Source organism: Leptonychotes weddellii, chromosome 7, assembly GCF_054177405.1.
Source record: "Leptonychotes weddellii isolate Sample4059 chromosome 7, ASM5417740v2, whole genome shotgun sequence".
NCBI classification, from domain to species: Eukaryota; Metazoa; Chordata; class Mammalia; order Carnivora; family Phocidae; genus Leptonychotes; species Leptonychotes weddellii.
In genome coordinates this window covers 23,613,765-23,634,968 of record NC_138375.1, presented here as the reverse complement: position 1 = coordinate 23,634,968, position 21,204 = coordinate 23,613,765, and the positions used below count along the sequence as shown (strand labels likewise).

Genomic DNA, 21,204 nt, shown 5'->3' with positions numbered 1-21,204 from the left:
AAAAAGAATTCTAGATAATCACCAAAATCTAATGATCACTGGCATGTGCTGAGCACTTACCAAGTACTTTACACACATCCACTCCTGAATGTTCACAGCCACCCTACAATGGACGATTACTATCCACCTTTCACAGAGGGAGAGACCAGAATGTCCACAAGACCCAGACCCACTCCAAGGGTTAAAGAAGCAGTAATGTAATGTAAATGTAGCAAGTGCCAGGTTCTGCTGGCTCTGCTCTTCCCACAAAGGCCCGATACATGTGCACTAGGAGAAAAGCACAAGTCCCTTATGCCAGGTCCCATCAAGTGCCATGGGAACATCAACTCTGGGTGACAGCCATCAAAGAAGCACACTTGGCCACTGGAAACATAGCATTTGCCCACTGAGGGTAAACATGGAACCATTTCTTGAAATCATCCAGGATATCCTCAACCAGAAGTGAGCCCTCCCTACTCAGAAACACCAAGACTTTCAGCTCATTTTTATTTGGAGGCTGCGCTGGGGACAGCTATGTGGACATGGGGACAAATGCATTCCTTGGAATCTTAACAAGCAGGAGGAGCAGCCGAGGCAGGGTGTAATTTACTCACCTCCTGGGTGCCCGCCTCGGGGTCTGTCATAGCGATCACGGAGAAATCCCCATACCGGTCTCCGTTGGCATCTATGGACACCTGCCCGGCAATACCTAGAGGATGAGATGTGAAGAACTCCAAGTTAGTGACTTACAAGACCTCCATCCGCCAACAAAAACAAGAAAGTGAATTGACAGGATTCTTTAAACAAACTCATGCCACAGGGAATCTCATCAGACTCTGAGCATTTTTGTTGGCATTTGGAAAGACATTGCAATTTCATCTGTGTCTGCATTCCTAAATTCTTAACATTTCTTCATTTAAAAATGAAAAGAAAAAGAAATAAATGACCTTCTTTGGGGAATATGTTAAAAAAAAAAAATTAAGGCTAATCCTGAAAGCAGCATGCTTATCCCAGAGTTTTGTATTAATTTAAAAAAAAAAAAATCTGCAAGGAGAGAGAGGTTGGAGGTGCAGTGCGCTCCTAGACTTGTCATGAGTATGTGTTATCACTGGCCAAACATTAGAAAAGAAAACTCGTACTAAAATAACATAAAATTAAAAAAAAAAAAGAAAAGAAAAGAAAAGAAAACTCATTCTAGGCCCAGGACTCAGCAAATTGCTTCGTTATGGGCTCCCGTGATGCCCAGGAAAGCTGAGGGCCTGCTTCACGGGTCACGGGGGCCAAGAGCTAAAGAGGAGCTAGTCTTTACCCCACTGTGTCCATTCCTGTTTGTTTTGTTTTGGGGTTTTCTCCCCAGCTTTACTGAACTATAATTGACACACATCACTGTATGATTTCAAGTGTACGGCACAAAAGTCTGACCTACATATACTGTGAAACAGTGACCACGTCAAGCGTAGTTGACATCCACCATCTCACAGAGACACACTAAATCAGTCATTGTTTATCCAGATGAGTTCTGGGCCAGCACTAGGTGCTGAGTTTAATGCCACCGCCCAGGCAAAGATGAACTGGACACATTCCCCCCCTCAAGACAGGGGCAGCCCGGACTAAGGATTTCTGACTACGTGTATTTGAATCCTAGCTTTCACATTTATGAGCTCCATGACCATGGGCAAGGACTTAGCCCTCTGGGCCTCGGTCTTCAGGACCGTAAAAGAGGGACACCAGCACCTCCCAGCCAAGAGGCTGTTGAGACGATTAACTGAGCCACGACAGGTCGAGCACTTGCACCACAGGTGTAAAAGACGTTAGCTGCCTTCTTCTGCTGTTGCTACAGCCACTGGGCCTGGAGTCTGGGAGTGGACCTCCGATCTTGCCCATGCCACTCAGAGAAGGAGTTGGCGTCTAGTTGGAGACTCAAGCAGACTCAGTAGAAGAGCAGGTCTTTTATAGGAATGTTAGTGAAGTCCATGACTTAGACAAGCAGCCATGAGGGAGTAGCACTATTCTCAGCAGAAAGGCCAGCCTTGTTAGTATTTAAAGGCATGGAAGCTGAAAGGAAGCAGAGGGACCAGGAGGTTCTGGGGGAGGTGGCCCCTGTGTGTGGAAGGAAGCAGTGAGATGTCAGACTGGAATCCGGTGGCCCTAAGCGCCCTCGCGAAGGATTTGAATTTGCCTGGCTAGCAACAGTGGCTTAGACAGCTAATCAGTAAAAGCAAATATGTATCATTAGTTGCTATTAAATATGTCTGCATTATAATTTTCATTAACTAAGTAAGAGAATGCATATGTCAGCCACTTCCTAATTAACTAAGGCTATTTGTTTTCTTTCAGTTTAGACCGTAATAGAGTTCAGTGTAATTCTTAGTGTTTCTATTGATTTTGATTCTCTCCGGAAGTAAAATGAATGTCTGGGAAAAGCGATCCCAAGGGAAAGTTCCATCCTCTGGTGTGGTTTGGAGAGGGCAAGTATTTGGGTTTACTGTCCTTTGGGTTGTGGTTTGAAGGCCCACTGATTTTTCCAGACTTTGGTCTACTTTGCCGCAAACAGAATGGAGCTACCATTCATCTTGATTTTTTTTTTTTGTCTTTTTAATATAGACTGGTTACAAAGGATACACCTACCTCAAACTTGTTTATCCTTGACAGCCTATACAACATTTAAGTAAGAAATGTCATTTTTAAAAATCATATTTATCTCCAAACATATTGCCTATCCAAAACCATTTGTCATTCTGTTCAGAGGTGTTTATAAAGGTGTGTTCTGCTAAGGCTTTTGCAGAGTATTTTATAAAACATGATGGCCCTAGTAATTCAAGACCTCATTACACTTTAAGCTATTACAATTCTGCCAAGAAATGGGGTGAGAACTCTCTGGGTGGCCGATTAGCAAGTGAGACTTCACCTGAGAGTATTGTGTTTAAGGTGAGATTGTCAGGCTGACAGCAGAATTTTCCTGTACATAAGTAATGAGATTCTACCCCCATTTCTATTGGCCTGTAGTGGACCTCAGGTTTGAGCCACAGTCTTATTTTCCTTGTCACTCTGACCTCTCACACAGAGAGGAAATTCAGCTTCTTCCTAGGCCATTTATTGAGAGCCTTGAGAGATGGTCATAGGTTTCACGGTAATAAAATCCAAATTTGTCAAATAACCTCCAGAGTACTTTTCCCTTGACAATTTAATGGTCACTTACAGAGTGACCATTTCTCAGAGTTCTTGGGGGGGCTACCCTCAGATTGATCACTATTTAGCAAATAAAATGGGCTTTCCAAACAATTCAAGCCCAATTGGCTTCAATTATCTTTACATTCGGACACATAAGATTCTAAGTTTAGCCTGAACTGTATAGTCAATTGTTCTAACTTATTCCATATTGCCAGTGTAGACCTAGCCCTAGAATGGAAGCATCAAGACAGGCTATGGGAAAATTTAGTCCATGCCCTCTATAAAAAACTGAATTCCAGCCCTTGTGGGCACCTGCCCTTCCCTTAACAACCTCCTTCAGAAGACTGAGAACAAATGAGCACACCATGTAGTGAGGAATAGCTAAGAACGGGATGTGGCCTGCCGAGCCTGTGTCCACACATGCCGGTTTCTCAGTGTATTGGGCACAACTTCTGGGAAATCTGACTCTGTCCTAACATGACCCCTGAATTATTTTATTTGATTCCAGCTCCTCAACTAAAGCAGTCAGAAGTTGAGCAAGACAATCCGAGAGGCTTATTGGTTCATGTCCTCCAATCTGTCTAACAAAGTAGATGGCACTCTAGTTCCGAGTAAGATGCAACATTCAATAAAGCCACCAAGGAGAAATTAAATCCAATTGTCACCATAGCCACTGCCCAGACAGCTGGAACCTGACCCCTCAGCACTGTCCTACCATTTCTAATAAACAAGGGCAGGATGAGACCGTGGAGTGCATTGAAGTCCCAAATGAAAAAACATATATATGGGCCCCAAATCCAGACTTGGAAGTACTTGTTTCCCATCACTGAAAAATCTCCTTCATTGAATTGCAAATAAATGTAGAAAGGGCTCAAGGGAAGAGTTGGCAGGGATGCAGGACTGAAAGGGCCCCCATCAGTCATCAGCTAGTCTGACCCCTTCGTACAGGTAATGAAAGAGAAGCCCAAAATACTGAGTCAGTGGCTCGGATGCAGGTCTCCTGAACCCTGGTCCAGTGATCTGTACTCCATATCAGGGGTTTTCAAATGATACCCATCAGCGTACTACACTTTATTTTCTACATAGTCCCCATAAGGACCCCTTTTAAAGACTCCAGAAAGATCACGTCCCTCCAAACCTTCTGGGGGCTTTCTCTCTCACTCAGGGTGGAACCCAAAGTCCTCAGTACACCTTCCATGTCCACATGATCCAGCCCCCACTACCTCTCTGACTGTGGCTCTGAACACTGCCCCTCGCATGCTGTGCTCGAGCCACATGGGCCTCTTTGTTCTCAGCACTCAGCACTCTCTCAACAGGCACACTCAAGGTCTCTGTGTCTGCTTCTTTGTCTAGAATGTTCCCTCAACATCTACATAATTTCTTTCACTTCCCTCAGGTCTCTACTCACCTGCAACTTTATCAGAGACCTTCCCTGGCCACTTTCTTTAAATTAGCCATCTCCTACCACCCCCTCCTGCCACTTTCTGTCTCCCTACCCTGCTTCATTTTATAGACCCTGAAAGAGTGTATTTATTTGTTTATCACCAGTGGCCCCCACAACCCTGAAAGCTCAGTTGATTGCAGGAAGGGTCTTTAGTTCACTGCTGAATCCTTATCACTTTGAACCATGCCTGGCACATAGTAGGTGCTCAAGACTATTTGATGAATGAACGACTGAATGAATATGAAATTGATAGCTGCAAGTCTCTCGCAACTGGGTCATTCTCATGTTCATTTTCTTTGAGTGTGTCAGTGAATTGAGAGGAAACCAGCACTTTATATGCTGTTAGCAAAAATTTAGACTAGTAGACCTTTATGGAAGATATGTGGCCATATTTAATTAACTTTAAAAAGCACTAACATACATTTCGACCCAGATATCCCATGACTAGAAATGTTCCCTGTTGGATGTACTCACAAATATTCATCAAGATGTATAAGATGCCTGTGAGGGCATTTTGCATGACAGCAGAAACTGTAAACAACTGAAGTATCCATCAATAGGAGACAGACTAAAGGAATCTTTATGCAGCCACATGGTCAAAAAAAATGGAACTACCATTTAAAAATGTGCTGAATCTATGAGTGCTCATATGGCAAATTTTTTTTTACTTGACATAGAAGTTTAAAAAGCTGAGATGAAGAGTGGCATTCATTATATGATTCCTTTTGTATACGTTTTTTGATAAGATATACAAAAGCTAAGGGGTGGCAGAAGGCACAAAATCTTTTTAGACCAACTCATAGGAAATTGTTAATAGTACTTACATTAGGGAGAGGGGACTAGGGTGGGAAGGAAAACTTTCACTTCTCATTTTGAACATTTTTGTACTGTTTAAATTTTCCAGCCAAGAGTAGTCTCATTCTTGTACAATTTTTCAGTGTCAACAGAGGTTGCTTGAGTGATGAGATTATGGGCCATTTTTTGCCGTGGTTCTTATACTTCCCTGTTCTTAAGAAAGCCACAGCTGATAGTCACCATCTTAAAAATAAAATAAAAGCACAGGACTTGTTTGGACTTGCTTATCATCCCAAACCATCCAGGATTGAACAGATGAATGTATGTATCTAGTACTATTTCTTTTAAAACTGATCACAGAACTTTTCACAAACTGATTATTTGTTGTGAATGAGGCTTGTGATAAATTTAATTTGAAGAAGCATAGAGTTGTTATCTAATAATCAGACTGAGACGAGGCACTTCCTCTATCAGTAGGACTCTATCAAAGCACTTTCACAAGCTTTATCTCATTTAATTTTCACAACAAGCCTGTGAGGTGGGTTGATCTTGACCTACTATCCTTACTTTACAGCTGAGAAAAACAAGAAACTGACAATGTCCCACAGGTGTGAGAGAGAAAAGCAGAACCAAGGAAGAAGCAGCTTGATCACCTACAGTGTCGTCGCCTTACAGACCGAATCCTCACCTTCAAATGTCCTGTTCCAAGTCTGCTGGATAATTTTCCCTCCATCCTTCTTGCTGTAACCAGCTCTGAGTACTTCATGTAAAGCCAGAACATAGAGGAGGATGGCATCGTGGAATCCTTCAACAAACATGTTAACCTGGAAAGGAAACTCCAGTTGGGTGAGCCCAAACACCAATGTCTCAACATGCATGAATAATGTAAGCAAATCAAAGCAGTTAACAAGTTAGACTCAAGGTCCACAAACAGTGGCCGAGATGGGCAGAAGGGTAGCTAACAAGAATCATGCCTTGGTTTTCCTGGCACTGGCTTAGTGAGGAAAACCCTCCCTCAGTTCAGGAATTTGGAGGGCAGACAAGATATTACAGAAGTCAAGGAAATTGCAGCAGTTGACGAGGTTAAGTATTCCAGGTGCATCTGCCTTTGTCCAAAGTTCCCTCTACATAGGAGCCCTCCTCCTTCTTCACGTCTACTCTCTACCTCAAGCCAACCTAAGTCCAACCTCCCCCGTGAGGTCTTCACCATCTTTAATGGTCCCCATGATATTTCCATGCTCTGAATGTGACATCGACTGAAAGAACAGTACAGATCCATTCATTTATTTTCAGATACTATTGAAAGCCTACTCTAGGACTGGTGTTAAGGATTCAAAGAGGAGCGGGCACTGCCATTTCTACCTGCCTGGCATCTGTGTCCTCTCTGCCATCGGCAATGGCATCTCAGTTTCTCTTTCCAGTTTGTGTTCCTAGTGGTTCCTATTCATCTGACCACTCCCTACCCAACCTCTGGACCACCCCCCTCCCAAGCTCTCACAAACAGGAATGGAAATAGGACCACTGGTTTATCACAGCTGAGTCCTGGATCAAATAAGATAGTCCTTGTCCTCAAGAAACTTAAGCTTCATGTGAATTTGGGGAAGCCCTTAATTTCTTTCAGCCTTGTTTCATTCCATAAGCACCATTGGAAAGTTCTGATACCATATTTAAACCCACTGAGCATTCATTGAACATGATATGAGGAAATACAATCTTGAAATTGAGTAGCTTACAAATTGCATAAAAGTACAAAAAACAAAAACAAAAATCAAAACAAGTTTTCTTATTTCAGGAGAAAGTGTCAAGAATGGAATGCCATGGAGCAGAATGAATTCGGCATCCCACGGATGGCCACTGGGAGTCTTTGTGAGGAGGCATTCTATGCCTCATCCCTAGAAAAAGATCCCACAGGACGAGAGACACAACTGACCAGCATCACCTGGTTCAAATACACAAGCATTCACAGAAGACACAGCCCAGTGTCCAGTACTAGTTGGCCTCATCCCATCCTTAAGCACAGTGAGTCCTGTTCTCATCACAGAAGCAAATATTTTGGATTTGCCAAAGCCCAGTGCTGGAGGCAGTTTAGAATAACGGGCTCACTACATAGCTCTGCCACTTCTTAGATGTGTTTCTCCACAACTCCGGGCCTCAGTTTTCCCTATCCGGAAAATATTAGTACCAATGGGGTTGCTCTTAGGGTTAAATGAATTAATAGATGTGAAAGACTTCCAACAGTGCCTGACAGAGTCAGTACTCACTGTTAGGTTTTGGTGTTGTTATTGTCTACATATAGAGAATTATAAACCAAGGGATCTTGCTTAGCCTTTAATTCTTAATAGCAGTATTCAGAAAATAAGTGATCTACTTATGGTATAACATATCTTTTGGACCCATTTTACACTTAATGGAAACTAAGGCTTCTTGTTCATGCTTTAACATACCAAGCAGTTCTCTTACTTCCAGAGTGTCACACCCTTAATTCTGCGCAAGCATGAAGCATGCAGCCCACACTGGTCAATTCCACTGACCATCTAGAAGAGGAGGAGGCTGGGAAGCATGTTGGTTCACAGAAAATCTCAGTTAGCTGCTGGACCCAAAGTCTAATCCTAGCCCTGACACATTGCTTAATCTCCGTACTCTTCAATTTCCTCATTGGCTAAATGGGGGTTTAGTACCTACTGATCCCACAGAGCTCTTCTGGGGAGTAAATGAATTAGTGCATATAAAACATCTTGAAACAGTTTCTGGGACCACGAGAACAAATGGTAGACATTGGCTTTTACTCTTAGTCGTCAAGCTTAAGTCTCAGAGTCATTATTTTCTTAGGCAAAGAAGAATGATACAGAAATAACATCTACTGGTCAAAGATAATTTTTCTGCTGATTTGGCTGTGCTAATTCAATTTTCCAAAGGAGTATGAAATTTTCACTTAAGCCATGAAGTCATCATGGCTTGAGAAAGTGTGCATGCTGATGAGTTAATGAGTTTTAATAAGTGAACTTAAGCTATGTAATTTCTCAGGCCACGATAAAAAAATTTTTCAAAAGATAACTCTATCTTCCCTTTGATAATTATATAAAACTCAGCCTGCTACAAAAGGAAATCATGGAAACTTGGGATATGGGAGATGTAAGATGCCTTAGAAAAGCTCTGGTCTAATCCTCTCCTTACTTTTAGAACCAAAAGAGCATCACTCCCATTCAGTCTTCCTGCACTCTCTAATGGAGGGTTGTTCCCTCTCTACTCATCGTTCCTGGAGAGCCTAGTATGCCCCCTGCTTAAACTGTAAAGGACCAGCTACTGGGTATCAGATGTCCACTTCTCTCTCTCTTCTTCCTGATTCTTTCTCAAAATCCTAACCTGGGGCCACCATGCTGCCATTGGTGATCCAAAGCACAGGACAGCTCCAACCCTCTTCTGGCCCCTCCTCTTCCTTCCTCCTTGATATGCTCTCTCGATTGCCCCCTTTACACTCTCAAATTATCCGGCTGAAAAACATGAGCTTGGATTACTCTTTTCCTACCAGGTTTGATGGTAGTAGAGAACAGATAGGTTCTGAACACATGTCCAGCTCTGAAAACTCATTCTACCTTGATTTGCAAATGGATCGCAAAATTTACCTTCTTTCCTCTCAAAGTGGCTGAGTGTTTCCCTCTCCTGCCCAAATTAGCAGGAGATTTGCTGACCTCCGCCGAGGTTCACTGGCACCCCAGCCTGCTGCGGGGGAGGTTTCATAACACCTACCTCATAGAACCTCAAGCCAGAAACAAAACCCTAGAGACCGTCTTTTCTCGAGGAGAACATTCTCACATCCACACGTGTTTTTTAAATGGGAGGAAAGCCCGTTAGCACATTATAGACACTGAAAATTTCAAGTGCAAAAAAATTTTTTTTGATGAGGGAGAAAAAGATCCAAAGTACAAAGTTGCCTTTGAAATATTTTTCACTTGACCTCCAGGCTAAAAGGAACAAAGTCATCTGGTATGTCCCCCTGCCTCTGGTCATAACAAAATTTGAGTCGCAAAGTCCTGACTGACAGATCATGCTATTGTTACTAATCAAAGAAAACAGGATTCCCTCACCTGAGTATTCCAGTATTTAGCATCATTTCTAGTCAAAAGCTCTTCCTTACCGTCACTAGGCATAAGTCTTTTTTTTTTTAAGATTTCTATTTATTTATTTGAGAGAGAGAGATAGCGAGAGAGAGCAGAGGAGGAGGGAATGAGGGAGGGGCAGAGAGAGAAGCAGGCTCCCTGTTAAGCAGGGAGCCCAACGCAGGTTTCGATGCTAGGACCCTGGGATCATGACCTAAGCCGAAGGCAAACATTTAACCAACCGAGCCACCAGGCACCCCATAAGTCCTAATTAAATTCCTAAACACAGCCATTCCCCTGCTAGATCCTGAGCAATATAGTTCATGAGCCCTGAGAGTTTACAATCTCAACCAAATAGGACCACAGCAACACAAATCACACAGATGGACTCTACACAAGAATGTTATGAAGTAGATCACGATGAGGGGCAAGTTTCAGGGTAATAATTACTCGTGCTGTGTATCAAATAAAGCATCTATCATTTAAACAAAATGGAAGTCACGCATCATCTTCCACTCATTGTGGGAAGTTCGCCAGAACAAGGTAGCATGCTGGCACTAACACTCCCATCATTTCATCGCCATTCTCTTGATTTTGCCCTCTGTAGTTGGCCAGCAGCAGGTATTCCAAATGAAAGAACTCCATTTTGCCACTGGCCTCCCTCTCTGAGAGCACTTGTCAGCCATGTCTATTAGTGTTGGTTTGTTTGTTTGTTTGTTTAATCCTCTATCATGGGGAAAGCTGAATAGAAATCTTGTTGTATTTTAACTGATCATAAAGAATTACCATTCATGACATGGCTCCTATCTGTGACAGTGAGTGGAGTCTTTCTCATTTCTCTTTGGAGGGGCAAATTCATAGATGAATTCCTCAATGCCTGAGTTCCAAACAAGTAAGCAAAGTATGCTGCATGCCTCAGCTGTTCTGTAAAGTGAGAGTGAATAACACAGGAGTAATCTAGCTCCCCGGGTCGTCTGGATATCTGAGAAAGCCTTTAAAGCTCTCAGACAGAGGCTACGGGGAGAAAGTTAAATGCAAGGCTAGACTGTCCTGGGATTTTACTTGTGGTATTCACATAACTCAAGCCTATCGCACAGTGGTTCTATCTTCCTTACCACAAACCCTATGGTTCCCAGTGCAAATGAGGAAAGCTGAGGGTATTGGGCAACATTTTTCAAGAGTCTTTTGAAAAAGACATGACCCTTAACCTCTCATTCAGTTGAAGGGAAGATGAGGGAAATGGAAATTTTTTAAAAGATTTATTTATTTTAGAGAGATAGAGCACAAGCAAGAGGGGCAAAAGGAGAGGGAGAGAGAAACTCAAGCAGACGCCCCACTGAGCTCAGAGCCTGACAAAGGGCTCGATCTCACAACCCTGAGATCATGACCTGAGCCAAAACCAAGAGTTGGAAGCTCAACCAACTGCGCCACTGATATCAGCCCCAGGAAATGGGAATTTTGATGGTGACAAGGTAAGAAAAGAGATGGGTCTAGGACATTCCCTTTCCGCATCATATCAGGAACAATGACAGCTTGTCTGATTAATAATAAGACCCTTAAATGAAACTTATCCTGACCTACCGGGCCGCTGTTGATCACGGACAGGGCAAAGAAATGACCTCAGCATGCCGCGGGGATAGGCCAAAGGTTAAAGAATATTATCCATTTGATGAACACTTTACAAGTGATCTCCATGCAATAAAAACAGAGATTTCATTTTAATTCAGCTTTCTGTTGAATCATAAAATTAAAAATCTGTAATTTAGGGTCACTGCAAGAATGTCCATAAACTAAGTGACATCACAACCTCTTCAACACCAAAAGAGGGAGTTCTCATTCCTACTGGCAGACACTCCAATGCCTGCTCTTCTCCACTGGGCCTGCCTTCATGGAATTCACACTTGGTCACTTGCTTAATTTAGCCTTGAGGAAAGTTAAGTTGAAAATCTAAATCCTTATCCTAGAACTCTGAGGAAATGCCGGGGTCAAGAGGCTTACTAACAACAGTTAAGCAGCACATCAGGGAGAGAGCCAGGGCCCAGCTGTGCGCTCGGCCAAAGCATTGCCATCATGTCTGGCAGATTTCTTCCTCCCCCTACTGAAGGTATGACTTACATGGGATGGGGGTTTGCCCTAAGTTTCCCAAATGACTGTCCTATCCTGGGCTCAGGTCCACCCATGTAGCAATTCCTACCCTAGGATTAACTCCGATCTTACAGCATAGAGTTTGGCTGCCTACAGATAGAAGCAGATTTTTTTCTCTCTCTCTCTCTCATCACCTAAAACAGAATGGATCATTAAACAAAAGCAGTCCTGGGGAGATCATTAAGTCAAGTTATGATCCCTCTCATTCTACAGCAACTGGCTGCCCTTTTAAAGATTGCAGCAGCTGCGGAGGCTAAGCGCAGGCACCACAGTGCTGGTATATGGCATACACGAGCACACCTCAGCAAGGAAAGCCACATGGGGCCACCTGGTAGGGAGCAAGGAGGTAGAGGAAGACTCTATGGAATTGGATTCTTCGAAGAGGTGGCTGTGGAGCACAAGCAAATGAGAATGACTCAGAAACTTTCCCTCTGCTCATGCAGAGAATTCAGTCATCTGTTATATTTGCCCTCTGAATGTGTCACACACACGTCATATCTGGATGCTTCTCATCACCCATTACCTTGAAGGCTTAGTTGAGAAATGCACATACATATTGACATAACTGTCCCTGGCTTTCAGATGATCAAGTGAGTGGTATCTGTCCTTGGCCTTGATATCCCGCCAGTGCCCAACCAGATAGTTGTGCCTCTAAAAGGCTTGATGAATCAACCCCCACAGACTGCTCTGGATGCTCACTGGCCTCTCTTCCCAGAGGTCTGTGGCCCTATCAGGCACAATGTTGAAGTGGATAAATGCATATTCCAAAATCTAGTGGGAGAAGGGCTGGGGCAGACAGCAGGACCCTGCATGGCCTGCAATGTTCCCTGCCAGGTGGTAAGGTAGACCCAAGAACAGAAGAGGAGTGACCAAGCCAGAGGGAGATGGAGACAGGGAAACACAGGAGGACAATTCCTGGCTTCATTATTTCTGAAAGGCCAAAATAAGAAGGAACATGTAAATTCTAAGTTATCCAACTTGATGACATCCTTTTAAATAGCCTGAGAACTTCAGACCATTTCCCCTAAGTCATTTGGAGATGTGACGGCAAGGAAGACATGAGCAAAAATCCAAGCTTTGGGGTTTCTTTCTTGGGGGGAAGGGGTGGACTTATTTTCATTTCTGTCATGTATCTTAAAATGAAACATCTCCCTTTTTCTTTAAGCTATTTCAAGGTATGGTAAGGACTGAGCTAAGATCCAGAACCCCAACTCCTAGTTCAAGCATTACTGATTATTCAATCACTATGAATAGTCAAAAGCTTAATTTTGTTCAGTTCTTAATTCAGAGTTTCCCAAGATGTATTCCGTAGAGCAGCAGCATTCCTTAAAATGTTAAAGGATGACTCTAGAAATAGCAGTATTGTGGTTAACAAGTTTACAAAATGTTAGATTGAACAAAGTCAAGCAGTTCTCTTTAATGCCAGGTAATTGTAACAGCTAACTTTCATTGAACATCTCCTACATGCTAGGAGCTATGTAAACACTTAAGTTCTATTGTATTGTCTTTACAAAACTTTCATAGATAGGCACTGTTATTATCCCCGAGAGAAACTCTAACTAACCCTCTAACAGAATGGAGATATCTTGGTCAATGGATGGGGTCAAGATTCCAGAAAATGTTGGATGGGCAAGTTCTTAGTAGGGGTCCAAACCAGGACTGCCTAGTTATGACATTTATCCTATTGACACATACGTTCAGCCAACTAATACTGGAAAACAGCTTTGTGCTCTAGTTTGTGTTTTTAATTGGCTTGGTAGCTCTACAAGTTGAGTATGTAGACTGGAAAGAGCAATAAGAGTAATAAAGAGAAGACTAAGACTGACGATGTTCTTCAGTGATGGAGAAGCAAAATCCACAGCTGGAGAGGGAATGGGAAGGCAGAGGACAGAAGAAGAAAGGAGGAAAGGGGACATGAGGCAACAAGCTAATTGTCCCTCATCTCTTAATTCAATCTTTAAACCAGAGTTAATACATGACTCAGATCAAATGGATCAGGATTTCTGAAAAGTCATGGACTCAAATAAAGTTGACCTTGCAATGAATAAAAAGACCTTTTATGCCAAAGGAGCATCTAAACAAGCTGGATGTAAAGGATGAGGGTCCTACTTCAGAGACCAGTCTGTTCCAAGCACATCAGCAACCAAACCAGGTAATAAAAGATCTACTGATGTAATGTTTTTCTAACTAGCACTCAGTGTGAAATATGATGACTTTGATAAATAATAGTAATAAATGTAGCAAAGCTTCATCTACCCAGCTTCATCAAAGGAAAAAAGATGTTTCATATAAGCAAAGTTTCCAGGTTCTTAAATGTTTTTTCTCTAAGAATCAAAATTTTTAAATAATATAAACACTTTTGATGGAAGTATTCTTAGGGGAAGCCACATATATTCTAAATTAGCTACATACATTCCTGCCTTGATAGCACAAGTATGCTGCATGTGATAGTAACTTATTATGATTCTCCATATGTAAGGCTATGACAATAGGCAGTCCAGTAGCCTTCATTGCTATTAAAAAGTGCACTGGGCTCTTTATACAATTCTGACACCAGACTTGTATGTTCCTAGATATTCTCACTTCTTCCTTGTTGACTCTTCATTATTAGCCACACTCCCGAATGAACTCTATGCCCTACTCTTTACCAAATTTCTTGGATTCTCTGAGCATGCCATGAGGTACATTTACACACTAGCCCCTGGGCTTGGAATGCCCTCCCCATGGGCCTTGTCTCCTCCAAAGCAAACTGCTACTCAACTTTACTGGATATTCTCAGGTTACCCCCTCCAGATCCACTTTCCACCCTTCTTCAACTAGCTCTGTGCTCTGGGAGGCTGACATATATGGACAACTCAACTGGGTCCCCTTGTCCCCAGGCTTCTGGTTGGTTCAGCAGATGAGAGGGTAGAAGGAGATAAAGGTCAGGATGTCAGGGGCTGCACTCCTCCACCAGATGTCACAGGTGGTTTTCCCCAACTGCCACAAGCCTCATGGGTGCTAGTAACCTCCCCCTCCTCTTGGTTGAGAGGTTGTAACAGCTTCCCACATTTGCAGGCCTTGGGGTTCTTTGCCATCCTCTGTTGATCTTCCTTAACTCCACACATAACTTTGTAATCGTCCCTTCACTGAGGTCTCTTTCATTTCCTTTCAATGTGTCTTTTATTTCCTCCCAGGATCCTGATGGACACATCAACCTTCTGTGAGCCACTCAAACTTGTTCTTGCTATATCTTTCCCTGAACCATCCAATTCCTCCTTTCTTCCACAAGTGCACCTAATGCAAACTTGTATTATCTCACTGACCAGTCTATTTCACACTTTTGCATGCCTCCATACTCTGACATTCCACAAGCTATTTGATGCACAAACCATATGGTAGGTATCTTACTTTTCCTGGGATCTAGCCCTGCATCTAACACAGAAACTGCACTCACTGGAGTTGACTCCACTGTCACCTGTCACTACCTGTTACTTTCACTGTGCCTCTCTTGATGCCATCTTTCACACACATACACACACAAAACTAAGTATTACCTCCCTCACAAGAAACTTAATTCCCTACACGTTTTGAACACTGTTTATTGAAGAAATTAAGGAATTATTGGAAATTTTCAGGTGTGATAATAGCATTATAGTTCTGTTTTTAAAAAGAGAGTTCCAGTAGTGGTAGAATAGTTTGTATCAGATTAACATTTCAAAAAACAATTATACTCTCTGAACAAAAATTTTTAAAAAGAACTAATTGAAGACACTGGGAAGTGACCAAAAAGAGGCAGAAAATATAGGAGATTTGATCCTTGGATAAAGGGACCATATTTCATGAGAACTAAATGTATATGAGTATCCTCTAAGGGTACTCCTTGTCCAGGAGACATGGGGTAGCTAGGATTCAAGCAGAAAGTCAGAGCCTTCTTGGCTTTAGAGGTCAGAGGATGTAGTTCAGAGATGATCCTGAGGACAAACAATGAGGTAGTAAATACTGGGAAGAAGAGAGCCACAGAGAAGGGAGCACTCAAATCAATTCATAAATTCTGCTGTCCTTGGTTGATTCCTAAACTGTACACACAGAGGAAAGACACCAAGAAATCCAGTAGAAAGCAAGATCTGGAAAGCTGAAGATGCTAAGGAACATTTAAATTGCTGCCTTCTGCCCAGAAGAGTGTTAGGAGTTTGTAACCTGGCAAATATCTTAGGCTTTCTAGTAAAACCCTATATGGGCCACACCTTAGAAGTAAAGTCTATACCAAGAGACTACGGATTCATCCTAAAACTAAAAGCAAACCAAAGAAAGCAAAGTCACCTTAATAAAAAATAAAACCAAGCTTCCAAAAGTTCAAAGTAATTAGTAATTTAACTCCCTGCTGGAACAAAAATTACTCTTCAGAGTAACATAACTGAATACAGTCTTTATAACATATCATCCACAACATACATTACAAACTCAAAAAATAGTAGACATTCAGGAGCAGGAGAGATGATCTATAGTCAAGAAAATAGTGAATAAAAAGTGACCCTGAAATGATCCAAATGTTGAAATTAACAGATAAGAACCTTAAAGCAGCTATTATAAATATGTTCCAAGACTTAAAGAAAAAGATGACCACAAAGAATGATCAAATACAGAATCAGCAGAGAAATGGAAGCTTTAAAAAAGAAAAAGTGGATATTCTAGAACTGAAAAGTGCAATATTGAAAAAAGAAATATTCATTGGTTAAGTTTAAAAGCAGATTGAGTCCATGATCAAAAAGATGTATCAACAATAAATATCTCAATTTAAAAAACAGAAACAATACAAAGTCAATATACAAAAAACAACTTCATTTCTATATTCTACCAACAAAAAAATTGAAAATTTTATTTGTATCCTGCTTACAACAGCTTCAGAAGACATAAAATTATTAGCAATAAATTTAATCAAAGATATGCAGAACCTCCACACAGAAAACTACAAACATTACTGAGAAAAATTAAAGACAACTCAAATAAATGGAGAGATATACCATGTTCATGGATTGGAAGATTTAAGGTTTTTAACATGTCAGTTCTTCCCCAAATTAGTCTACAGATCAATCCAATCCAAATCAAAAAATCCCAGAGGTTTTTTTGTAGAAATTGACAAGTTGATTCTAAAATTTATATAGAAAAAGGAAAGAACTTAGAACATGCAAAACTTCCTTGAAAGAGAAAGGCAAATTAGAGGACTTTCAGATTTCAAGATTTACTGTAAAGCCACAGTATTCAATACAGTATAGAATTGGTATAAATACAGACAAATAGAGTAATGAAACAGAATAAAGAGTCCAAAATCCACACTTAACATCGTTATCTGAATTTTGACTAAATCATTTAAGCAATTCACAATGGGAAAAACAGAATCTTTTCAACACATGGTGATGGGACAAATTGATTAAAAAAAATACAGGAAAAAACTAAAATTTGATTTCTATTTCTCAGCATATACAAAAATTCATTTGAGATGGATCACAGATCTCAACATAAAAGCTAAAACTATAAAGCTCTGAAAGAAAACAGAATATCTTTGTGTCTTTGGGATTAGCAAGTTTTTCTTAAAGAGAATACAAAAAAGCACTAACCATTAAAAAAAAAGGTTTCATCGACATAAAAAACTCTGCCATCAAAAAGTGTCATTAAAGATATTAAAAAGTGAAAAATTGAGAGAAAATATTTATTATACATATATCTGACTTATATTCAGAATATTTAAAAAGAACTTTTCAAGTCAATAACAAGAGATAAATAACTCCATTTAAAATTGGGCAAAATACTTCAGCAAACAGATCACAAAAATGAAGTAAGCCAACAAGCACATGAAAAGAGGTTCAAAATCTCTAGTCACCAGGAGAATGCAATTTAAAACCACAATGAGGTACCATTCTACCTCCATCAGATTAACTAAAAGTAAAAAGCTGACAACACCAAATGTAGATGAGATTGTAGAGCAACTGTAACTATACACTGCTGGTGGGAATTTAAAATAATATTACTTGGGCAGTTTCTTAAAAAGTTAAATATACACCTATGTTATGACCCAGCAATTTCATTCCTAGATATTTATCCAATAAAAATGAAAGCCTATGTCCCCAAAGGGACTTATACACGAATGTTCATTGCAGCCTTAGTCATAATAGTCCCAACCTGGAAAAAAAAAAAAAGTCCATCAACAGGAGAATAAATTATAAAATTATGGTACACAATAAAACATTACTCATAAATTTTAAAAAGAGAATAATGAACTAATACATAAGACATCATGCAAAATCTCAAAAACAGCATATAAGTGAAAGAAGCCAGACACATAGTATATTCTTGAGAAAAGGAACAAAGCAAGAGGCATCACAGTTTCTGATTTCAAAACATATTACAAAGCTATAGTAATCAAAACAGTATGGTACTAGCATAAAAATAGACACATAAACCAACAGAATAGAGTCAAGAGCCCAAAAATAAACCCACACATATATGATTAATTAATCCTTGACAAGGAAAGCAAGAATACATAATAGAGAAGGGTAGTCTCTTTAATAAATGGTGTTGGGAAAACTGGATATCCACATGTAAAAGAATGAAATTGGACCTCTATCTTACAACACTCACAAAAATTAACTCAAAATGGATTAAAGTCTTAAATGAGAGGCTGAAACTAGAAAACTACCTGGATAAAACATAGGGAAAACCCTGGACATTGGTCTTGGCAATGATTTTTTGGGTATGACACCAAAAGCATAAGCAGCAAAAGCAAAAATAAACAAGTGGAACCATATCACACTAAAAAGCTTCTGCACAGCAAAGGAAACATCAACCAAAGGGCAACATATGGAAGGGGAGAAAATATTTGCAAACCATTTATCTGTTAAGGGGTTAATAGTCAATCTACATAAGGAACTCATAAACTCAATAGCAAATAATAGTAATAATCTAATTTATAAATGAGCAAAGGACCTGAATAGACGTTTTTCCCAAAGGGTTCATACAGATGGCCAACAGGTACATGAAAAGGTGCTCAACATCACTAATCATCAGGGGAATGTAAGTCAAAACCACAATGAGATATCACTTCACACTTCTTAGGATGGTTATTATTTAAAAACAGGAAACAAAACAGGGCGCCTGGATGGCGCAGTCGGTTAAGCATCCAACTCTTGATTTCAGCTCAAGCTGTGATCTCAGCATCCTGGGATCAAGCCTTGTGTCGAGCTCCGTACTCAGCAGGGAGTCTGCTTGAGGATTCTCTCTCTCACTCTGCATCTCCCCCAGCTTGCTTTCTCTCTCTCTCAAATAAATAAATAAATCTTTCAAAAAAATGTTTTAAAACAAAACAACAATCAAGAGATAATAACTGTTGGCGAAAATATGGAGAAAAGGAAACACTTGGGCACCATAGGTAGGAATGTAAATTGGTACAGTCATTATGGAAAACAGTATGGAGATTCCTCAAAAAGTTAAAAATAGAACTACCATATGATCCAGCAATCCCACTTCTGGGTATGTGTCTGAAGGAAATGAAATCAGTATCTTGAAGAGATACCTGCAACCCCATGTTCATTGCAGCATTATTCACAATAGCCAAGACACGAAAAAAACCTAAGTATCCATCAATAAATTAATAGATAAAGTAACTGGTAGATATACAATGGAACATTATACAGCCATAAAAAAAAAGGAAATTCTACCATTTGTGACAATAGAGATGAACGTAGACAGCATTATGCTAAGCAAAATAAACCAGACAGAAAAAGACAAATGCTCTATGATCTCACCTATAAGTGGAATCTAAGAAAGTCAAATTCATAGAAATCAAGAGTGGAATGGTGATTGCCAGGGGCTGGGGGTGGGAGAAATGGGGAGATGTTAGTCAAAGAGTACAAACTTAGTTATAAGATGAATAAGTTCTAGGGATCGAATGTGTAGCATGGTAACTGTAGTTAACAATACTGTATTGTATACTTGTAAAAATAATAAAGTCCTATCTTTTAGATACAAACTAAAATATTTACAGATGAAATGAGGATACCTTAGATTTGATTCAAAATTATCAGGTGTCAGGGGTAAAGGCAGGCAAGTTTATAGATGAAATTAGACTGAGTTGGTAGTTATTGAAGCTGAGTGATGGGGACATGGAGCTTCACTATACCGCGCTCTCTCTTTTTGTATATATTTGAAATTTCCCACAATAAAAAGTTTTCTTTATTAATCAATTCCCTAAATGAACAACTCAAGCCAGGAGAATAGTGGAAATTTTCCACAGTTGGTGCTATTAGAACATATGAAAATACATAACAATCAGGTCAGCATTCATGCTTTGTCCAGTCTAGTTCTGCCTTTTCTAACATCAATCAAATTTTTTTTAATTTTTTTAAAGATTTTAATTTATTTGTTTGAGAAAGAGAGAGCATGAGTGAGAGGGAGAACACAAGCAGGGGGAGGGGGAGAGGCAGACTTCCCTGCTAAGTAGGGAGCCCGACGTGGGACTCGATCCCAGGATTCTGGGATCATGACCTGAGCCGAAGGCAGTCACTTAACCAACTGAGCCACCCAGTTGCCCCAAAATTTTTTTAATTTTTAAATCAATGATTTTTAAAAAGACATTTATAGATCTTAAATATCAACCTAAAAGAGTAGAGCAATGCACCAAATGATCAACACTCTCTCAATCCCATTTGGAATCCATCATAATGAACTTATCTAAATCATTCTGGAACACATTTTAAGACAGCCTTTGGAAACTATGCAAATAATGAGTTTCATATGCTTACTAACTACCAGGAAAAACAGTCATCCCTTGTAATTATCCTGAAAGTATGCCTTCAGGTCTATAGTTGGAGAATTCAGTTAAGACTTCAAATTTCAAGAAATGCCCCATAGTCTTCACAAGGTTGACTCATGCTACATCTTATACATTTTGAAGAGGTTGGTCTTTTTAAGTCTATCTCATTAAGAAAATTGTTTCATTCCCTTGGGCAATTAAAAGAATCTCTATTTATACTTTTTAAAAACGTGTAGAGCGGGGCGCCTGGGTGGCTCAGTCATTAAGCGTCTGCCTTCGGCTCAGGTCATGATCCCAGGGTCCTGGGATCAAGTCCCACATCGGGCTCCCTGCTCGGCGGGAAGCCTGCTTCTCCCTCTCCCACTCCCCCTGCTTGTGTTCCTGCTCTCGCTATCTCTCTCTCTGTCAAATAAATAAAATCTTTAAAAAAAATAAAATAAAAATAAAAATGTGTAGAGCTAACATACTCTGCTAATGTGAGGAGACTCGATACTCTCTTTAAGAAAGTTACCAAAGGGGCGCCTGGGTGGCTCAGTTGGTTAAGTGACTGCCTTCAGCTCAGGTCATGATCCTGGAGTCCCAGGATCGAGTCCCGCATCGGGGGGGGGTCCCTGCTCAGCGGGGAGTCTGCTTCTCCCTCTGACCCTCTTCCCTCTCAGCTCTCTGTCTCTCATTCTCTCTCTCTCAAATAAATAAATAAATTTAAAAAAAAAAAGAAAGTTACCAAAACAGTCAGAGTATTCTAGATGCAGATGTGTCATGATTCTGATTCATGGCAGTAGCCC

General features: G+C 40.5%; 1 protein-coding gene across 12 annotated transcripts in view; it reads right to left on the bottom strand.

Moving 5' to 3' along the window:
• NPR3 (natriuretic peptide receptor 3) overlaps positions 1-21,204 on the bottom strand; it is a 119,933-nt gene that overhangs the window by 14,702 nt on the left and 84,027 nt on the right. For all 12 annotated transcript variants that reach the window (XR_014146868.1, XM_081825964.1, XM_081825965.1 and 9 more), the window contains 2 exons: positions 6,078-6,213; positions 594-688 (listed from right to left, as the gene is read on the bottom strand). Coding sequence is in view for 11 of the 12 variants with exons in the window: in XM_081825964.1 (XP_081682090.1) it covers positions 594-688; positions 6,078-6,213 (231 nt within the window). In the remaining variant the exon portion in view is untranslated. The remainder of the gene's footprint in view (positions 1-593; positions 689-6,077; positions 6,214-21,204) is intronic.